Genomic DNA, 16,294 nt, shown 5'->3' on the forward strand with positions numbered 1-16,294 from the left:
TCGGTGTGATGAAGGCATTCCACCGTGTAAGTAAAACCACAAAACCAGAGCATCCATGGGTTCAGTGTGTGCGTCCACCGTATTCATATACAGATCACACAGCCAAGGACGGCAACTGTGAGCAGTGACTCGGTGAAGCGCCACTCCACTCCCGGTCCCTCACGGCTCCTGTGAGGTGAGCACGCGGGCTGGGCAGCGGCGAGCCCCCACCAGCTCGTGGGGCCGTCTTGGTGGGTGACAAAACTCCCCTTGACTTTAGTTTCTCCACCTTTCATGTAGGCATCAGCCCGTCTGTGCAGGTATCAGGTAAACAGGTGATGCAGGTGCAGTGAGACACAGATCAAAGTTTTCCAAAGTGGAAACTGATGTTGAAATGTTAGGGTCCAGTTGAGTTTAATTTTAGTAGATACTGGGTGACCTGTGACTTGACTCATCTGAACCTTTTTTTTTTTTTTATCACCAGCAACTGGGGGAAAAACAGTACTGAACTCAAAGAGTTGTGAGGATTAAAGAAAGTAACACACACGGTGAAGTCTATGAAAAATGTAGGTTGATTTTTATTGCTTATGGACTATATAAAGAAACATGATCAGTTGTGTACAATTTACTCCCTGACCACATTCTGAAAGACTAATCAATTTGAACATCCCTTTAAAACTTGAAGATTTTCTTCTGAAACCAGACACACTTTGTGTTGAAATGAATACAGCTCCTGCAGGATTGAGTGACACAGTGGAAAACCTCAGAGAACTCTGGGGCAGCTGGGCAGGACTCAGACTACTCTCACAGGAGGTCAGAGGTCCCCAGCTGAGCATCACGCATCCATGCATCCATTCCACACAGCAGCCTGACATCCCATCACAGACCGACACACACAGGACAGGGAAAGTCACATTGGTTATGATGGCAACGAGCCCGTCTGGTGGGATCAACACTTCTTCTGATCCTTGGACTTCTGTGTCTAAGGTCCACTCTGAGATCACAAAGTTTCATGGGAACATTTTCAGTCGTACATTTGAGCTCCTTTCAAACTCCCACACGCAAACTCAGCTCACTGTTGTCGAGTGGCTCCTGCTGGGAAGGCTGAGGTCTGCACTACTGAGCGTACCGAGACACAGAAGGTGCTCCCTGGGCGATGCTGATGGTTTAGAGGCAGAGGTGACTGTGTTCGTGGCATGTGGTACCCATGCCAGCCACAGACAGGTAGAGCTTCCCATCCGGACACACACAGACCTCGTAGAGCCCTTGGGAGCTGCCCGCGGGCCCCTGGCTCCCAAGAGCCAGCTCCGGCAAACACACAGTTTCCGCGTCGAGCACAACCTGCTTGGGAGAGAGCGAGACAAGATGTGGTCAAGGGGGAGGGAACATGACAAACACGAAACTCAAATGCACCAAATGTTCCAAGTTCTTTCTCTGCATAGAAAATGAAGTAGGCACCTGCCTCGGCTGAAGTCACATTACGATGACCTGATTCTTTCAAAGCCTATTTCTAGTTTCCATCTGGGCAGTGGGGATAAATATTCCTTAGGAACTGGAGGGAAGTCTTTTTTTTTTCTTTTACTCATTGCACTAGGCCAGCTAGGAAAGTGTATGATGTGACACTCCTTGAAGACCTTTCAGAGTTATCTGGCCAAAATAAATACCATTTTTTGATTCACATTGACTTTGTGTTCCACTTTGACCTTCAACTTCTCCTTCTATTAGGATAAAATACAAGCCGCAGAAGTTGACTCATCTTATTCATTTTACCATGTGAATGCTGGAATTGCTCATGATATTATTTTCCTAGGAGAGGCAATTAAATTCATCATAATGGCTAGCAACCATTTCTCCAGCTTTTAAAATTTTATTTGCAACTCTGTTGCCTTCTATTAGATACAGGAAGCAGGTGACAGACAACTAAAATAAGAGGGGACCCACTGGACTTTTGTTCCTGCTGCTGCTGCTAAGTCGCTTTACTTGTGTCCGACTCTGTGCGACCCCATAGATGGCAGCCCACCAGGCTTCCCCGTCCCTGGGATTCTCCAGGCAAGAACACTGCAGTGGGTTTCCATTTCCTTCTCCAATGCATGAAAGTGAAAAGTGAGAGTGAAGTCTCTCAGTTGTGTCCGACTCTAGCGACCCCATGGACTGCAGCCCACCAGGCTCCTCCGTCCATGGGATTTGTTCCTAGAGAGGTTTAGTTGAACCAAGATGCACACAAATGGCTGTTGATTGAGTTTTGGAAATCTGTGACAGCTGAAAGAAATTAGAGTCATAGTACAGAGCAACCAAGCCTGAGCCCTGGCAGGGTGCTCACTCATCAGAATGAACTAAACTATGTTTGGGAAGCTCCCATGTTCTTCCTCGCCAACAAGGTTGAATCCCACCTTTGTTTTATGTGGCTCTGGTCCCGTCAGGCCAAGCTCTGAATACACTGGCATCCTGGGATGCTGACGTCTCTGGGGGAAGTGCAGGGTGACAGTACAAGTGCATGGCAGGCAGGCTTTGCCCTGGGGTCTGAGTCACCGTCAGAGCAGGAAGTCAAATGGTCTTATGTTTTTTGGAGCAGAACCTATATAGGTTATTGTCTAATGCTTTGCTGCTGCTGCTGTTAGTTACTAAGTTGTGTGAGACTCTTTGTGACGCATGGGCTATAGCGGGCCCAGGCTCCTCTGTCCATGGGATTTCCCAGGCAGGAATACTTGGGTTGACATTCCATTCTCCAGGGGATCTTGCCAAGCCAGGGCTGAACCTGCCTCCTGTGGTCTCCCTCTGCAGCCTCAACCACACCCTCTCTTAATGTTAAATTAGTATCAGTTCAAAATTATCTTTCTGCATTGATGTCTCTTAGCCCTGTGACATAGTGAAGTAGATACTATTTCCGGTACTTGACAAATGAGGAGAGAGGCCCAGAGAGGCCTGTTAATGTCCCTGATTCAAACAGGTAATTGGCGAATTGATTTTACACTAGAAGGATCAATAAATAATAGGGAGCCTGTGCCTTGCTGCCCATTCTGAGAGGGACTCTTATCAGGGATGTTTTATTTCTGGACTGGAGGTTCCAGAGTTTTCTTTATTGCAACTCTTATTTTTCATATTTGACTTTCACTGAACCAGGACTTGATGTGAGCGAGCACCCTGGGTGGTAAAAAAAAAAAAAAATAAAGAGTTATCCCTTACAGGTGACCCTCAGGGACAGTTCTACCGAGAGGGTCACTAGGAAGTGGCAGGATGGACATTCTTTGCGAGCTCTGAATGTCCAGGACTTTTTCAAAGCTGAAAACAACAGGAGACTTGATAGTACAAATGCCAAAGAAAGCAGTCTGGATCCAACAGAGACTGCTTTTAACCTTTTTTGGCTTTTCTTTCAGTGTTAATTTTTTTCCTTCTTTCACATTTTCTGTGATGCCTTTCATGACGTCTCTTTGCAAACTGTAATTTGCTGATGCCTTATTGGACGTGAATGTCATCATTACTTAGTAGACATGAGGCTTGTACAATGGGAGCACCCACCACGCACCATCTGATGGACTCACCGTCCCATCACTGCTCTGAAGAACGATGTCCATCTGGGTAAGGGCCTCGATCTTCCCCGCAGGGGCTTGAATGTGAATGCCTTTGGGGGCGTCCATGCTGAGACTCCGTGTCGGGGATTCTAGTCTGAAATGAGGGAAGGAAACCAAGAAAAAATGGCATAAAAAACAGCCACCTCAGGAATCTCCCAACCAATGGAAAATATACTATGTATTTTACTTATTATATTCTTAGAGAACATAAATCTTAGAGAATATAATCAGTAAGACATAGTATCTTCCAATAGAGATAGAGACATATAGAGAATATATATCAGTAAGATATATAGTATATTCATTCATTCTTTAAAAAATTTTTTAAATTAATTTATTTTAATTAGATGCTAATTCCTTTATAATACTGTGGTTTTTGCCATACATGGGAGCCTGGCATGCTGCAGTCCATGGGGTTGGACTGAACAGCTGCTGTTCAGTCACTAAGTCATGTCCAGCTCTTTGCAACCCCATGGACTGTAGCATTCCAGGGTCCTCTATCCTTCACTGTCTCCCAGGTTTGCTCTAACTCATGTCCATTGAGTCAGTAATGCCGTCCAACCATCTCATCCTCTGTCGTCCCCTTCTCCTCCTGCCTTCAATCTTTCCCAGCATCAGGGTCTTTTCCAGTGAGTTAGCTCTTCCCATCAGGTGGCCAAAGTATTGGAGCTTCAGCTCCAGCATCAGTCCTTTCAGTGAATATTCAGGGTTGATTTTCATTGATAAATCCAGAAATAAAGTGGAATAAAGAAATTAACTTCCTATCAATGAGAATCTATGAAATTAATATCCTCTGAAAACTGATGCAAACGTTAGACCATCCCAGCCCTGTGCGGCAGCTCCAGACAGCGTGGTCAGTGGTCTGGCATGCCACACCAAAAGAAAGTGCTACTGGTGAATATTTCTGGAAAACTTTTTTTTTAGCCCAAACCCAAACTTCTTTGGGAAAAAGAGAAATTTAAGGGCAACACATTCATTTGCTACATGTTCACAAAAGTTTGGACTTTGTTGTCTGCTTTTTTATTTTTCCATTTAGGAAGATTACAGGGCACATGCAGCAATTTCTCCTGGAAGAATGATTAACTAATGGAGTTTACAGACAGGGTTGAGACTGGCCTCAGCAGGCCTTGTTTCTGTAAGATTCAGCAGCATCTCCTTGTGATTTAGTCAAACACAGATACAGAACCAGGAACACAGGAGCAGGGAACTTCTCTTATTTGCTTCTGCCTGGAAGCGACTGATGGCATTTCCACCAGATGGCCCAACAGGATCACTGGACAGGCTTTTCAGCTGCTCCAGCCTGACTCAACCAAAAGGCGAAAGGCTGACTTGCTTGGAATGTTTAAAGATCCACAAGAAGGAGAAAAGGACCCATCCCACTGCAGGGTCAGAGTAGGGTGCAGGTGGTAGGAGAAGGAAAGGGTAGCATTTAAGAGGTGAGAAGTGCCTGGTAATGAACGTGCATCTGAAGTGACTGATCGACATTTAAAATAATTTCTTAATTGAAGTATAGTTGATTTACAATGTTGTGTTAATTAATTTTGGCTGCATAGAAAAGTGACTTGGTTATACATTTTATATATATATATATATAAAATCTTTTATATTCTGTTCCATTATAGTTTATCACAGAATACTGAGTACAGTTCTCTATGCTACACAGTAGGACCTTGTTGCTTATCCATCCTATATATAATAATCTGCATCTGCTAATCCCAAATTCCCAATCCTTCCCTCCCCCAACTTGCTTGGCACCCACCAGTCTATTCTTTATGTCCTTAAGTGTTTCACAGACAGTTTCATTTGCGTCATATTTTAAATTCCACATATAAGTGATATCCTATATTATTTGTCTTTCTCTGTTTGGCTTACTTGACTTAGTATGATAATCTCTAGTTGTATCCATGTTGCTGCAAATGACATTATTTCGTTCTTTTTTATGACTAAGTGGTACTGATCAACCTTTAAGTCAGGTGGATTACTACCTTTAATTGGCAGGTTTTCTCATCTACCACTATTTGTTATGGAAAATAAAGCTCCCTTTTCTTATGTCCCTCTCAGTATGTAAGATCTGGCCTGTTATACATGTTAAAATATGACTTTGAGTGTTAGAAGCAGAGATATTCCTGGAATGTATTGGTCAAGTTCTGTTGGGTTTAGGTGTTGGGGGAAACACACTGAGCCTGGTCTGCTGATGGAGGCACCTTCTGGCCACTGCTAACTGCCTGCGTCTTTCCTGCCTGGACTGATGGAAGACAGCGGAGGGGAAGGAGGAGGGTGTGAGTACCCTGCACTGCTGGGCCCATTTCAGGGACCCTGGTGAAGGTGAGTCCATTTCCAGGGTCATTCTCAAACCACAAGTGACCTCAACAGGACCAATGACTAGTTGTTAATGTTCTCATAACGCGATGCTCCCAGAAGCAGACTTCCTCCCCTCTGCATCATTTCTATCCTTGAAGATGAAACATTTCAATTCAGCACAGGTTTAGACCCATATTACCAAAAAGGCTAAGATGAGAATGCTCTGAAGTACACATTTCCATGAATGCGTTCAGCATGGTCAGATATCAAAGACCTAACATGGAAAAATAAGCAAGAACAGACAGAGAAATGGTGAGAGAGAAAAACTCTGAGAGGGTGTGTGTGTATGTATGTGTGTATGCATATGTGTGTGTTTGTGTGTGTGTGTGCACGCGCGTGTGTGCTTAGTCCTACCAGACGCTGAAATATCTTCTCAAGATCTATGAGATATCTCTGGGTATTTCATACACACTGGCTTGTAGCTTGGAATCTCAGTCTCCATAAAATATTCAAGTCCCAGCCCCTGGTCTCCGTGGAATCCTGCTTTCCCCTTGAGTACCCCTGACTTAGCTTCCACTCCACCATGGGCTTCCCCGGTAGTGCCAGTGGTGAAGAGCCCGCCTGCAATGCAGGAGATGCACGAGACCTGGCTTTGATCCCTGGATTGGGAGGATCCCCTGGAGGAGAGCATGGCAACCCACTGCAGTATTCTTGTCTGGAGAATCCCATGGACAGAGGAGCCTGGTGGGTCACAGTCCACGGGTTTGCAAAGAGTCAGACACGACTGAGTGACACATGCAGTGACCATGAATTTTCTACTTGATTACTGGGACCTGGGAATGAATGGGCTTCCTTGGTTTCTACTTATATTTATGAACTGTACTAAGGAAACCAACATTTACAAGTGTTTGAAATGGGAACAAATACTTCCATGTCTGTTCATTTTATTGATCTAATGAAGAAACATATCTGTTACTGTGTCCTGGGCATGGTTTCCACCATCACATCCCTACTGGACTGTAGGGGCTTTGCAGTTCACCCCACTGCATCCACATCTACTGATTCCTTAAGTTTCCGTTCAAGAGCTTTCCTATCTGTGACTTCATCTCAGATCACCCTCGGAAGAGTTACACTCTTTCTCCTACACCCTCACTATCGTTTTGCACCTTCATCACAATGAATGATGTCATTGTAACTTGTTTGCACGTTTCTTTCTTCCAACAGACTCTAAACTCACTAAGGTCAGGGACCATGCCTTTTATCACTGTGGAACCAGCATCTATATAGACTCTGGCATGTAGACACACTTTATACATTTTTGCTGATTTTTTTTAAAAAAGATTGAATTATATCATGCATAAATGAGAATTAGCTTTAAAATGGTATGTTACAGTTCATGCTTCTCTTGAGGATGACCTTGCCCTAAGAAATGTAAATCTAGCTTAAATACAAGTCAATTATATACTTTTCTTAAAGAAAATAACTGTTATGCTTTCATAACTACCATTTGAGCAAATACCAAAATTTAAATTGTGATATTTAAACATGTATATTTCAGAGGTCTTTTTATAAATGATCTTCATGATCTTAACCCAACAACATCCACAAAGTTTTCATAGGTCAGTTAAGATATTCCAGAATCGATCTCCTTTTACTCAGGCCAGGAATAGTAATGCTACTGGACATAGACATAAAAAGGGAAGGACAGGTGACAGCACAAACTCACAGAAGACAGTACAGCTCTCATGCACTCAGTCAGCAGAGTCCGGTGGTAAATCAGGGAGTGAATCACTAAAGGCTTCCCCTGCGTGGTGGAAGGTGGGAACACAGCGTACACTGGCTTTGGAGCCAGAGCTGTTGAGTCATCAGTTGGCTGCCTTTTTTCCTTTGTGTCTTAGAACGTGCTCCTACCTTGAGCTCAGTGTTCTCTTTTGTAAAATGGGGATTGAGTTGATGCTTTTCAGGTCGAGCTGATGAGGAAATGAGAGAAATTATGTGACAGCACAGACGCATTTCCTGGCGGTGGCAGGCATTCGAAACCTGTTAGTTCATGTCTTCCATCCAAACCCCATTCCTCAAGCAATTCCTTATAATTTCATTATGTTCTCAGTCACTCTGGTTGTAACACTTGGGTTATGGAATGTTCCCTTAGTGTCACGTTTTAGAAAGCCAGAGAATACTGAAAGGCCTGCTGTAGAAGCCAGAAAATTTATTTCCTAAAGGGAAAAATGTAAGACGAATTGTTTAATAATGAGGCCCATACTTTTAAAACAGTGACGTTCACTGCAAAGAGTGGTTTGGCAGCTCTACAATTTATATTATTTTTAATAACAAAATTTTTCTCATGGCATTATTTTTTAAGAGATTGAATCATGTTTCTTTCCTACAAAGATAAAATGTTCTTCTTCCCTAATATTGATCTCATGGTCCTTTATCAAAATCAATGAAACTGTTACAATTTAATTATAGTCACAATCTAATTTTATGCTGCAAATGTTCTCTAAGTGGGTAAGATGAATTGAACTCTCACTTGCTTTAGATTAATGTTTAATTAGACATTAACGTTAAGTGAAATGCCAAATTTCCTAACTCCAATTCCATTTGGTATGAATATCTAGTTGGTATAATAATGATAATAAAAATGATTATTTGTATGCCACTTTCAGTTTACAAAACATTTTTAACTTCATAGCTTATTAAATCTTCCCCAGAATACTGAGATATATAATACTACCAATGTTTTATGATGAAATATAGCCTCAAAGGGTTAGTTTGGCCAAGGTCACCAGGCTTGTTTGTAAAGCTAGGGTTCCTACTGTACATTATTCCCCTATTATACATAATATATTAGAATGTGCTAGTTGACCTGAATATTTTTCCAGTTCAAATTCTAAATGTGACTTTAAGTGACACTGTAGACTTGAAGACACTTGTTTTTAAAACTACTGTTTGTTTTTGTTATAAAGCACAAATATACTATTGGAATAAACAGTTACAGCAGTAAAGGACATTCAGTAGCCAGTGATACGGTGAAATACACACAGGCACACAGAGACTCTGTATAAAGAATAAACACATATGGAACGAGGTGATTTTATACATTTTGATATTGCATAGAGATATACCAAAGGTTGAGGATATTGTGCCAGTCACAAAAGGACACATACTGTACGATCCCACTTAAACAACGTGCCGAGAGCCCTCAGACCCATAGACACACAGGGCAGGGTGGTGGCGTGCAGGGCCTGGGGAAGGGGACAGGAGTTAGTGTTTAAGGGGCGTGGAGTTTCAGTTTTGCAAGACGTAAAGAATTCTGGCGACTGGAGGTAGGGATGGTTGACAACAATGAGCCTGCCATAGGCTTTTGAACTGTACGTTTAAAAGTGGTTAAGAAGGTAAAATTTATGTGCATTTTGCCACAGTTGAAAAAAGATATATCAAAGTTTTCCAATTTCTTTGCATATATGGATTCATCACGTTCTCAGTTTTGTAATGCTCTTGTCTCTACTCACAGTGCACATATTTTAAAAATGTAATATAAACTGAAATTTCTGAGAATGCCTTTTGGACATTTTAAGCCCATATAGGACACAATTCTCTTTCTCTAAAAGGTGCCATTGTTTTACCTCAGCTGATGATTTTCAGGGAAGAACGATGGGTTGGTGAGCCGAAGCATGAGGACAAGGAGACGTCCATGGGTGTCCAAGGTCAGGAGGGGCACCCCAGTCAGGTGGGACAAGGTGTGTGGGAGTGTGGAGCTTGGGGCTGGCAGCTGCTGGGTCTCAGGACGAGTGAGCAGAGGTGCCCAGGGTGCCAGTCTAGGGGGCCCCACGGAGACTAGGTCACAGGCCAAGTGCCCCGGGAGCATTCTGGACTTTCCTATGGCTGACATGGAGTCAATGAAGCATTTTTAAATAGCTGCATTTACACCCCTACTTTAATAGCAATGCTACTCACAGTAACCAGAAACTGTGGAAACCACCTCAATGTCCATCGACAAGTGAAGGGATAAAGATGCTGTGGTATATTTACACACACACACACACAATGGAATATTATTCAGTTACACAAAAGAGTGAAACAATGCTGTGTGCAACTGTATGGATGGACCTAGAGATTATACTACTCTCTAGTACATATTCTAGTCAGACAAAGACAAATGCCATAGGATGTCACTTATGTGTGCTGTGGGCTCAGTCACGTCCGAGTCATTGCGACCCTTTGAACTGTAGACCGCCAGGCTCCTCTGTCCATGGGATTTTTCAAGCAATAGTCTAGAATATTGGAGTGGGTTGCCATGTCATCCTCCAAGGGATCTTCCCCACCCAGGGATCAAACCCACATCTCCCGTGTCTCCTGCATCTCAAGCAGATTCTTTACCTGCTGAGCCATCGATGATGCCACTTGTATGTGGAATCTCAAATATGACACAATGAACTCATCTACTAAACACAAACAGACCCACAAACATAGGGAACAGACCTGTGGCTGTCAAGGGGAAGAGTGGTGATGGAGGGAGAGAAGGATTGGGAGTTTGGGGTTAACAGATGCAAACTGCTATATACAGGATGGATAAACAAAAAGGTCTTACTGTAGAGCACAGGGAACTATATTCAATATCCTGTGGTAAACCATAATAGAAAATAAAAAACAAAACTTTTAAGTTTGTAAAGTATAAATATGTTCTGAACTATACATTTAAAAATGGTTACAATGATACATTTTATATGCGTATTTTTACCACAATAAAAAAAAAGCTAGGAAAAAATAAATAAAATAGTGGCATTTAGCCAAGTCCCTGAGGTTTCCTGGAGGAGGAACTAGTCTACCAGAACAGTGCAGGCTGCCCTGGGGCAGGGGCAGGGCTGGTCACCAGGCCTGCGTCTCAGAGACGGGAAGACGGGACGCGCACAAGGACGTTCACCCCTGGATTCTGTCAGAAATGACCTGTCATGGGTGGAAGGTCATCAGAATGAGGAACCACCTGGTAGCATCTGCTGAGGCGTCTGAACAAAACTCTTACCTGAGGTCCTGGGGTGGGTCGGGTCTTACGAGGGGCGTCTCCACCGAATGTTCAAAAAGAGCCCCTTCAGGCCCTAAACACAAACCAAAGGTGCAGCATTCTTACAAAAGTAAACAACGGCCAGCAGATCAAGCCTCTATACTGCGTTTTACGGGACATGTAGGTTCTGATTGTTGACTGTACAGACGTTTGAGTTGTGGGATAACATAGGCATAACTGCTTTCCTACTTTTCCAAGAACACCACGATTTCACTAGGTTCCTATAAACCAAATATGATTTTTAAAGCAGTTGCAAATACCCAGGTTTGTTTTGACTTTTTATTTTGTATTGGGGTATAGCTGATGAACAATGTTGTGGTAGTTTCACGTGGACAGAAAAGGGACTCAGCCTTACATATACACGTATCCATTCTCCCCCAGACTCCCCTCCCAGCCACATAACATTGAACAGAGTTCCCTGGGCTATACAGTAGGTCCTTGTTGGTTATCCATTTTAAATATAGCAGTGTGTACATGTTCATCTCAAACTCCCTAAGTATCCTTTTCCCCCATCCTTCTCCTCCCCCCAGCAACCATAAACTCACTCTCTAAGTCTGTGAGTCTCTTTCTGTTTTGTAAGTAAGTTCATTTGTATCATTTCTGTTTAGATTACACATATAAGGGATGTCATATCATATTTCTTCTTCTCTGTCTGACTTACTTGATTTAATATAACACTCTTTAGGTCCATCTATGTTACTGCAAATGGCATTATTTCGTTCTTTTTAATGGCTGAGTTAGATTCCATTGTATATACATACCTCATCTTTATCCATTCCTCTCTTGATGTACACTTAGGTTGCTTCCAAATCGTGGCTATTATAAACAGTGCTGCTGTGAACACTGGGGTGTACGTATCTTTCCTACTCAGGCTTATTTTAAAACCAGAAAGCAACTGTTGTTTAGTCGCTAAGTCCTGTCCGAGTCTTTTGCGACACTATGGACTACAGTCAGCCAGGCTCCTCTGTCCATGCAATTTCCCAGGCAAGACTGCTAGAGTGGGTTGCCATTTCCTTCTCCAGGGGATTTTCCTGACTCAGGGATCGAACCCAAGTCTCCTGCATTGGCAGGCTTGTACTTTACCACTGAGCCACCTGGGAAGCCCCCTAGTTAATAATACTGTATGGTATATTTGAAAGTTGCTAAGACAGTGCATCTTAAAAGTTCTCATAACAAGAAAATAAATTTGTAAATATGTGTGGTGATGGACATTAACTAGACTTAGTGTGGATCATTTCACGATATATATGAATATTGAATCACCATACTGTATACCTGAAGCTAATGTTGTTTGTCAAGTATTCCTTAATCAAAAATTAAGAGCTATACCTACCTGTTACTCGTAGTTTATCTGTACCAACCATGACTTTCTCTTCATCCACAGTGAACAGTGGCTTGCCATCCTTGGAGTGGATCTGAAACTGCTGACTCTGGACCTCTACCATTTGGGGACCTAAAGAATTAATTAAAACAGCTTATTATAAAGTGTTTACTCTATGCAGTGTTACAAACTCTACTTTTACATGTGCTGTCACGCAGTAGTACCAAATTACTAAACATTTGGGATTTGTCACCAATAGTTTATTTTTTTTAATTCTGTGATTAAATTTTAAGTCTTAACCCTAAATCTTATTAAAATTAATTTAGGTCACATGTGTGTTAGTATATATCAAATATATGTATGAACGAATTATTTAAAAATTAATTTTTTCCAGTTTTTAAAACCTGCCAAAAATAATATAATTCTTCTATGCAGATTACTTAAATTGCTATTCTTTTGCATATCAACAACTGAGGATTTTGTTTTCTGAAATGTGAGATCTGTGAAAGACCATCTCGGTGACCAAAGTTAACCCAGGCAATGAGTCACTCGGATTCTCGCCTCTGCCCTACCCCTCACCTCCTACTCCTTGGAGAAAACAGACATCACCATGGAAATACACCCTCCAACTTCTGCCCTTCCCCTTCATCCCAGACATTTCTGTCTCCTCCACATCTTCTATTTCAGGGACAGGGCATCACTTTGTCCTCCAAGTTGACTCCTTTCTCATGAACTTTAGACCCACTGTGAGCAACCCATGACTGACTCAGCAGATGTTTGTTTCATGGATGCTTCTAGGGCCAGGCATTGTGATGATGTACGTTTGGTGGGTGAGATCTTGTTCAGTCTCCCTCATTGGTGCACATCATTCTATGTCTCCTAATTTCTCTGTGCTTCTTGTTCTTCCAACCCTGCACCTTAACCCAGCATGAAGGATTAACGCTGGATTAATCTCTCTTGATTACCTGTCTGCCCTGGTGGCTCAGACGGTAAAACATCTGTCTACAATGTGGTAGACCGGGGTTGGATCCCTGGGTTGGGAAGATCCCCTGGAGATGGAAATGGCAATCCACTCCAGGACTATTGCCTGGAAAATCCAATGGACAGAGGAGTCTGGTAGGCTACAGTCCATGCAGTCACAAAGAGTCAGACACAACTGAGTGACTTCACTTTACTTCACTAATCTCTCTAGAACACAGCATTCAGCATTTGTTCAAGTGTTCCTGAATTCTTTTGTTGGCTCTATAGTCTTATCTAGAAAAGTAAGTTTATTGTCAAATGGATACTTGACAGGGAGGCCTGGCGTGCTGCAATTCATGTGGTCGAAAAGAGTCAGACACGACTGAGCGACTGAACTGAACTGAACTGAAAGCTTTTGTGTATGTGTCCCTGTGTCCCTCACAGCATTCATTCAAGTTGAGGGGGACCTGCTAGAAATTAAATAGAAGTTTTCCAATAATACATTAATCAGTTTTGGATATTGTCACAATACATATTCTGATCTGTACCTCAAAACCCTCCACATACATGCTTCATTTAAATATATGTATGTGTATGTATGCGTATGTTATAAAGTGGAAGTGATTTTTTTCCCCCTCTATGTTTTCTCTGTTCTCTTTAGGAAGGCTCGCTTTATTTTTTGTTAGTTGCCTGTATTTTTGCTCTTCTTAGCTTTCCCCCAAACTCAGTTACCCTGTGACTCAGTGTCACTATTTATCTCTTCTGGGTCACGGATATATCTGATGTATTTATCATATAAACATTGATCTGCATTAAGTGATGAATTTGAAGTTATTTGAGCTTAAAATCAAGATGAAAAAACCGGAGTAATATATCCAGTAAGAGTTCACTGTTTAGCTCCCTGCAGGTTCATATGACAATTTGAGGGAAATTTATTAAGTAAAAGGGCTCAACTAAATGACCTATTTTTTCTGTAACCATTACTTCATATATATTGTTGAAATATTCAACAAATGAGTTTAGCTGCATAGTTTTCATGAGTAACAGAGCCAAGCAAACTGTCAAATCAAAGAAAATGCAGGAGAGTGAGTCTCTCCCATTCAATACAAATTTCTTTTATGTTTTTTATGTTCAAAGTTCTGTGCTAAGAATTTAATATATATGAATGAGTGAGATGCAGATGGAATTCACAGTCCACTGAGGACAACAGAATGTAAGCCCAGGGCAATGTGATAAGTGCCATGAAACGAACATGGACAGTGTCCAGCGAGAACCCAACAAGGAATTCCTGACACCCTGGGAGGAGAATGTCTGGGCTGACCTGGAAGCATCAGTGTCTCCCTGATGAGGGGAGAATGAGACTTTCCAGGTAGAGGGGCTACCCCAGCAAAGGCACAGAGGTGAATAAAATTCCATCTTCATTTAATAAAAAATATAGACACTGAAACATGTTTAGTGTTTAAACATGTTTCTGTTTTCCACTTCAAAAGAAACTGTTCTCCACGTGACAACAAGCCTGCCATAGGAATAAATCACCTCTTAAAATAACTGTTTATAACTAAATCTTCTAACTCTTATTAATAGTCTACTAGATTTTATAACCTTAGTGGTGTGCATTAGAAGTGAACACATCACCCTCATTTGCAGCCACGTCCTTTAAGAAACAAAACTCAAATACTTTTTTCATGATGAAGAAAGAGCTATTTGGTAAAATAAAATTTCTAATGAAAGGCTTTGTTTCAAACAAAGAGGGAAATAAATAAAAGATAAAGGAAGTAAATAAAGGCAGGTTTTATGGTCTGATGAATTCAGTTTGTGAAACTGGCCCAAGGGTTTTTCTTGTAAAAACACAATCAAATTCTCCCTAACTCACAATATACCCCATTAACGTTGCCCCTCCCCACTATGCTAGCTTTAACTTAAGAGAGCATCATTTAAAAACAAACAGCACAAAGTCCTTTAGGAAGGTTTTATTCTACCGCTGCAAATATGGTACCGGACAAATACTGGCCTGGAAGTAGAAAACTGCAGTTAAGTTCACTCTACTAATTTTTTAGAGTAATCTTGCATTATTGAGTTCAGTTTTATAAGCCTGGAGTCAATGACCCTTATCTGTGTAGCTTGACTCTAATCTTTAGGCTAGTCTTTTACATCTACACGCATGAGTCCACGGACCTAAATAACGAGGAAAGGGCTCCAGTCCTGTTTACAGCAGCACTGTGGATGAACCCCTTGTTTTTAAAAAGGGGTTTTTAAAAGTAGAGTAGATTTACGATATTGTAACTTCTGCTGTAAAGTGATTCAGTTATATATATATATACACACACACATTTTCATATTCTTTTCCATTACGGTTTATTGTTGTTTTTGTTGTTTAGTTGCTAAGTCGTGTCTAACTTCATGTTGTAACCTCATGGACTGTAGCTCGCCAAGCTCCCCATGTTCCAGGCAAGAATACTGGAGTGGGTTGCCATTTCCTTCTCCAGGGGATCTTCCCAACCCAGGTATCAAACCCGTATCTCCTACAAATTGGCAGGTGGATTCTTTACCACTGAGCCACCAGGGAAGCCCTATGGTTGATTACAGGATATTGAATATAGTTCCCTGTGCTATACAGTAGAACCTTGCTGTTCATGCCTTCTCTAGGTAATAGTTTGCATCTACTAACCCCAGCTGGAGAGGGCATTGGCACCCCACTCCAGTACTCTTGCCTGGAAAATCCCATGGATGGAGGAGCCTGGTAGGCTGCAGTCCATGGGGTCTCTAAGGGTCAGATACGACTGAGAGACTTTACTTTCACTCATTGGAGAAGGAAATGGCAACCCACTCCAGTGTTTTTGCCTGGAGAATCCCAGGGACGGGGGAGCCTGGTGGGCTGCCGTCTATGGGGTCACACAGAGTTGGACACGACTGAAGCGACTTAGAAGCAGCAGCAGCTAACCCCAACCACCCAATCCATTCCTCTTCCCAGTCCCCTCCCCCATGGCAACCATAATCTGTTCTCTATGTCTGTGAGCCTGTTTTTGTTTTGTATGTATCACTTGTGTCATATTTTATAATTTTTTTTTAGATTCAAAATATAACTGATATCATATGGTATTA

The 16,294-nt window shown here is 42.0% G+C and overlaps 1 protein-coding gene across 2 annotated transcripts in view; it reads right to left on the reverse strand.

The window, feature by feature from the left end:
* Window positions 1-533: 533 nt before the first annotated feature.
* Window positions 534-16,294, reverse strand: part of SGCG (sarcoglycan gamma) — a 45,694-nt gene continuing 29,933 nt past the window's right edge. For both annotated transcript variants that reach the window (XM_027557583.1, XM_027557584.1), the window contains exons 5-8: window positions 12,245-12,364; window positions 10,873-10,945; window positions 3,519-3,642; window positions 534-1,320 (exon numbers count right to left, since the gene is read on the reverse strand). In XM_027557583.1, coding sequence (XP_027413384.1) covers window positions 1,147-1,320; window positions 3,519-3,642; window positions 10,873-10,945; window positions 12,245-12,364 — 491 coding nt within the window. In that variant the 3' untranslated portion in view covers window positions 534-1,146. The remainder of the gene's footprint in view (window positions 1,321-3,518; window positions 3,643-10,872; window positions 10,946-12,244; window positions 12,365-16,294) is intronic.

Source organism: Bos indicus x Bos taurus, chromosome 12, assembly GCF_003369695.1.
Source record: "Bos indicus x Bos taurus breed Angus x Brahman F1 hybrid chromosome 12, Bos_hybrid_MaternalHap_v2.0, whole genome shotgun sequence".
NCBI classification, from domain to species: domain Eukaryota; kingdom Metazoa; phylum Chordata; class Mammalia; order Artiodactyla; family Bovidae; genus Bos; species Bos indicus x Bos taurus.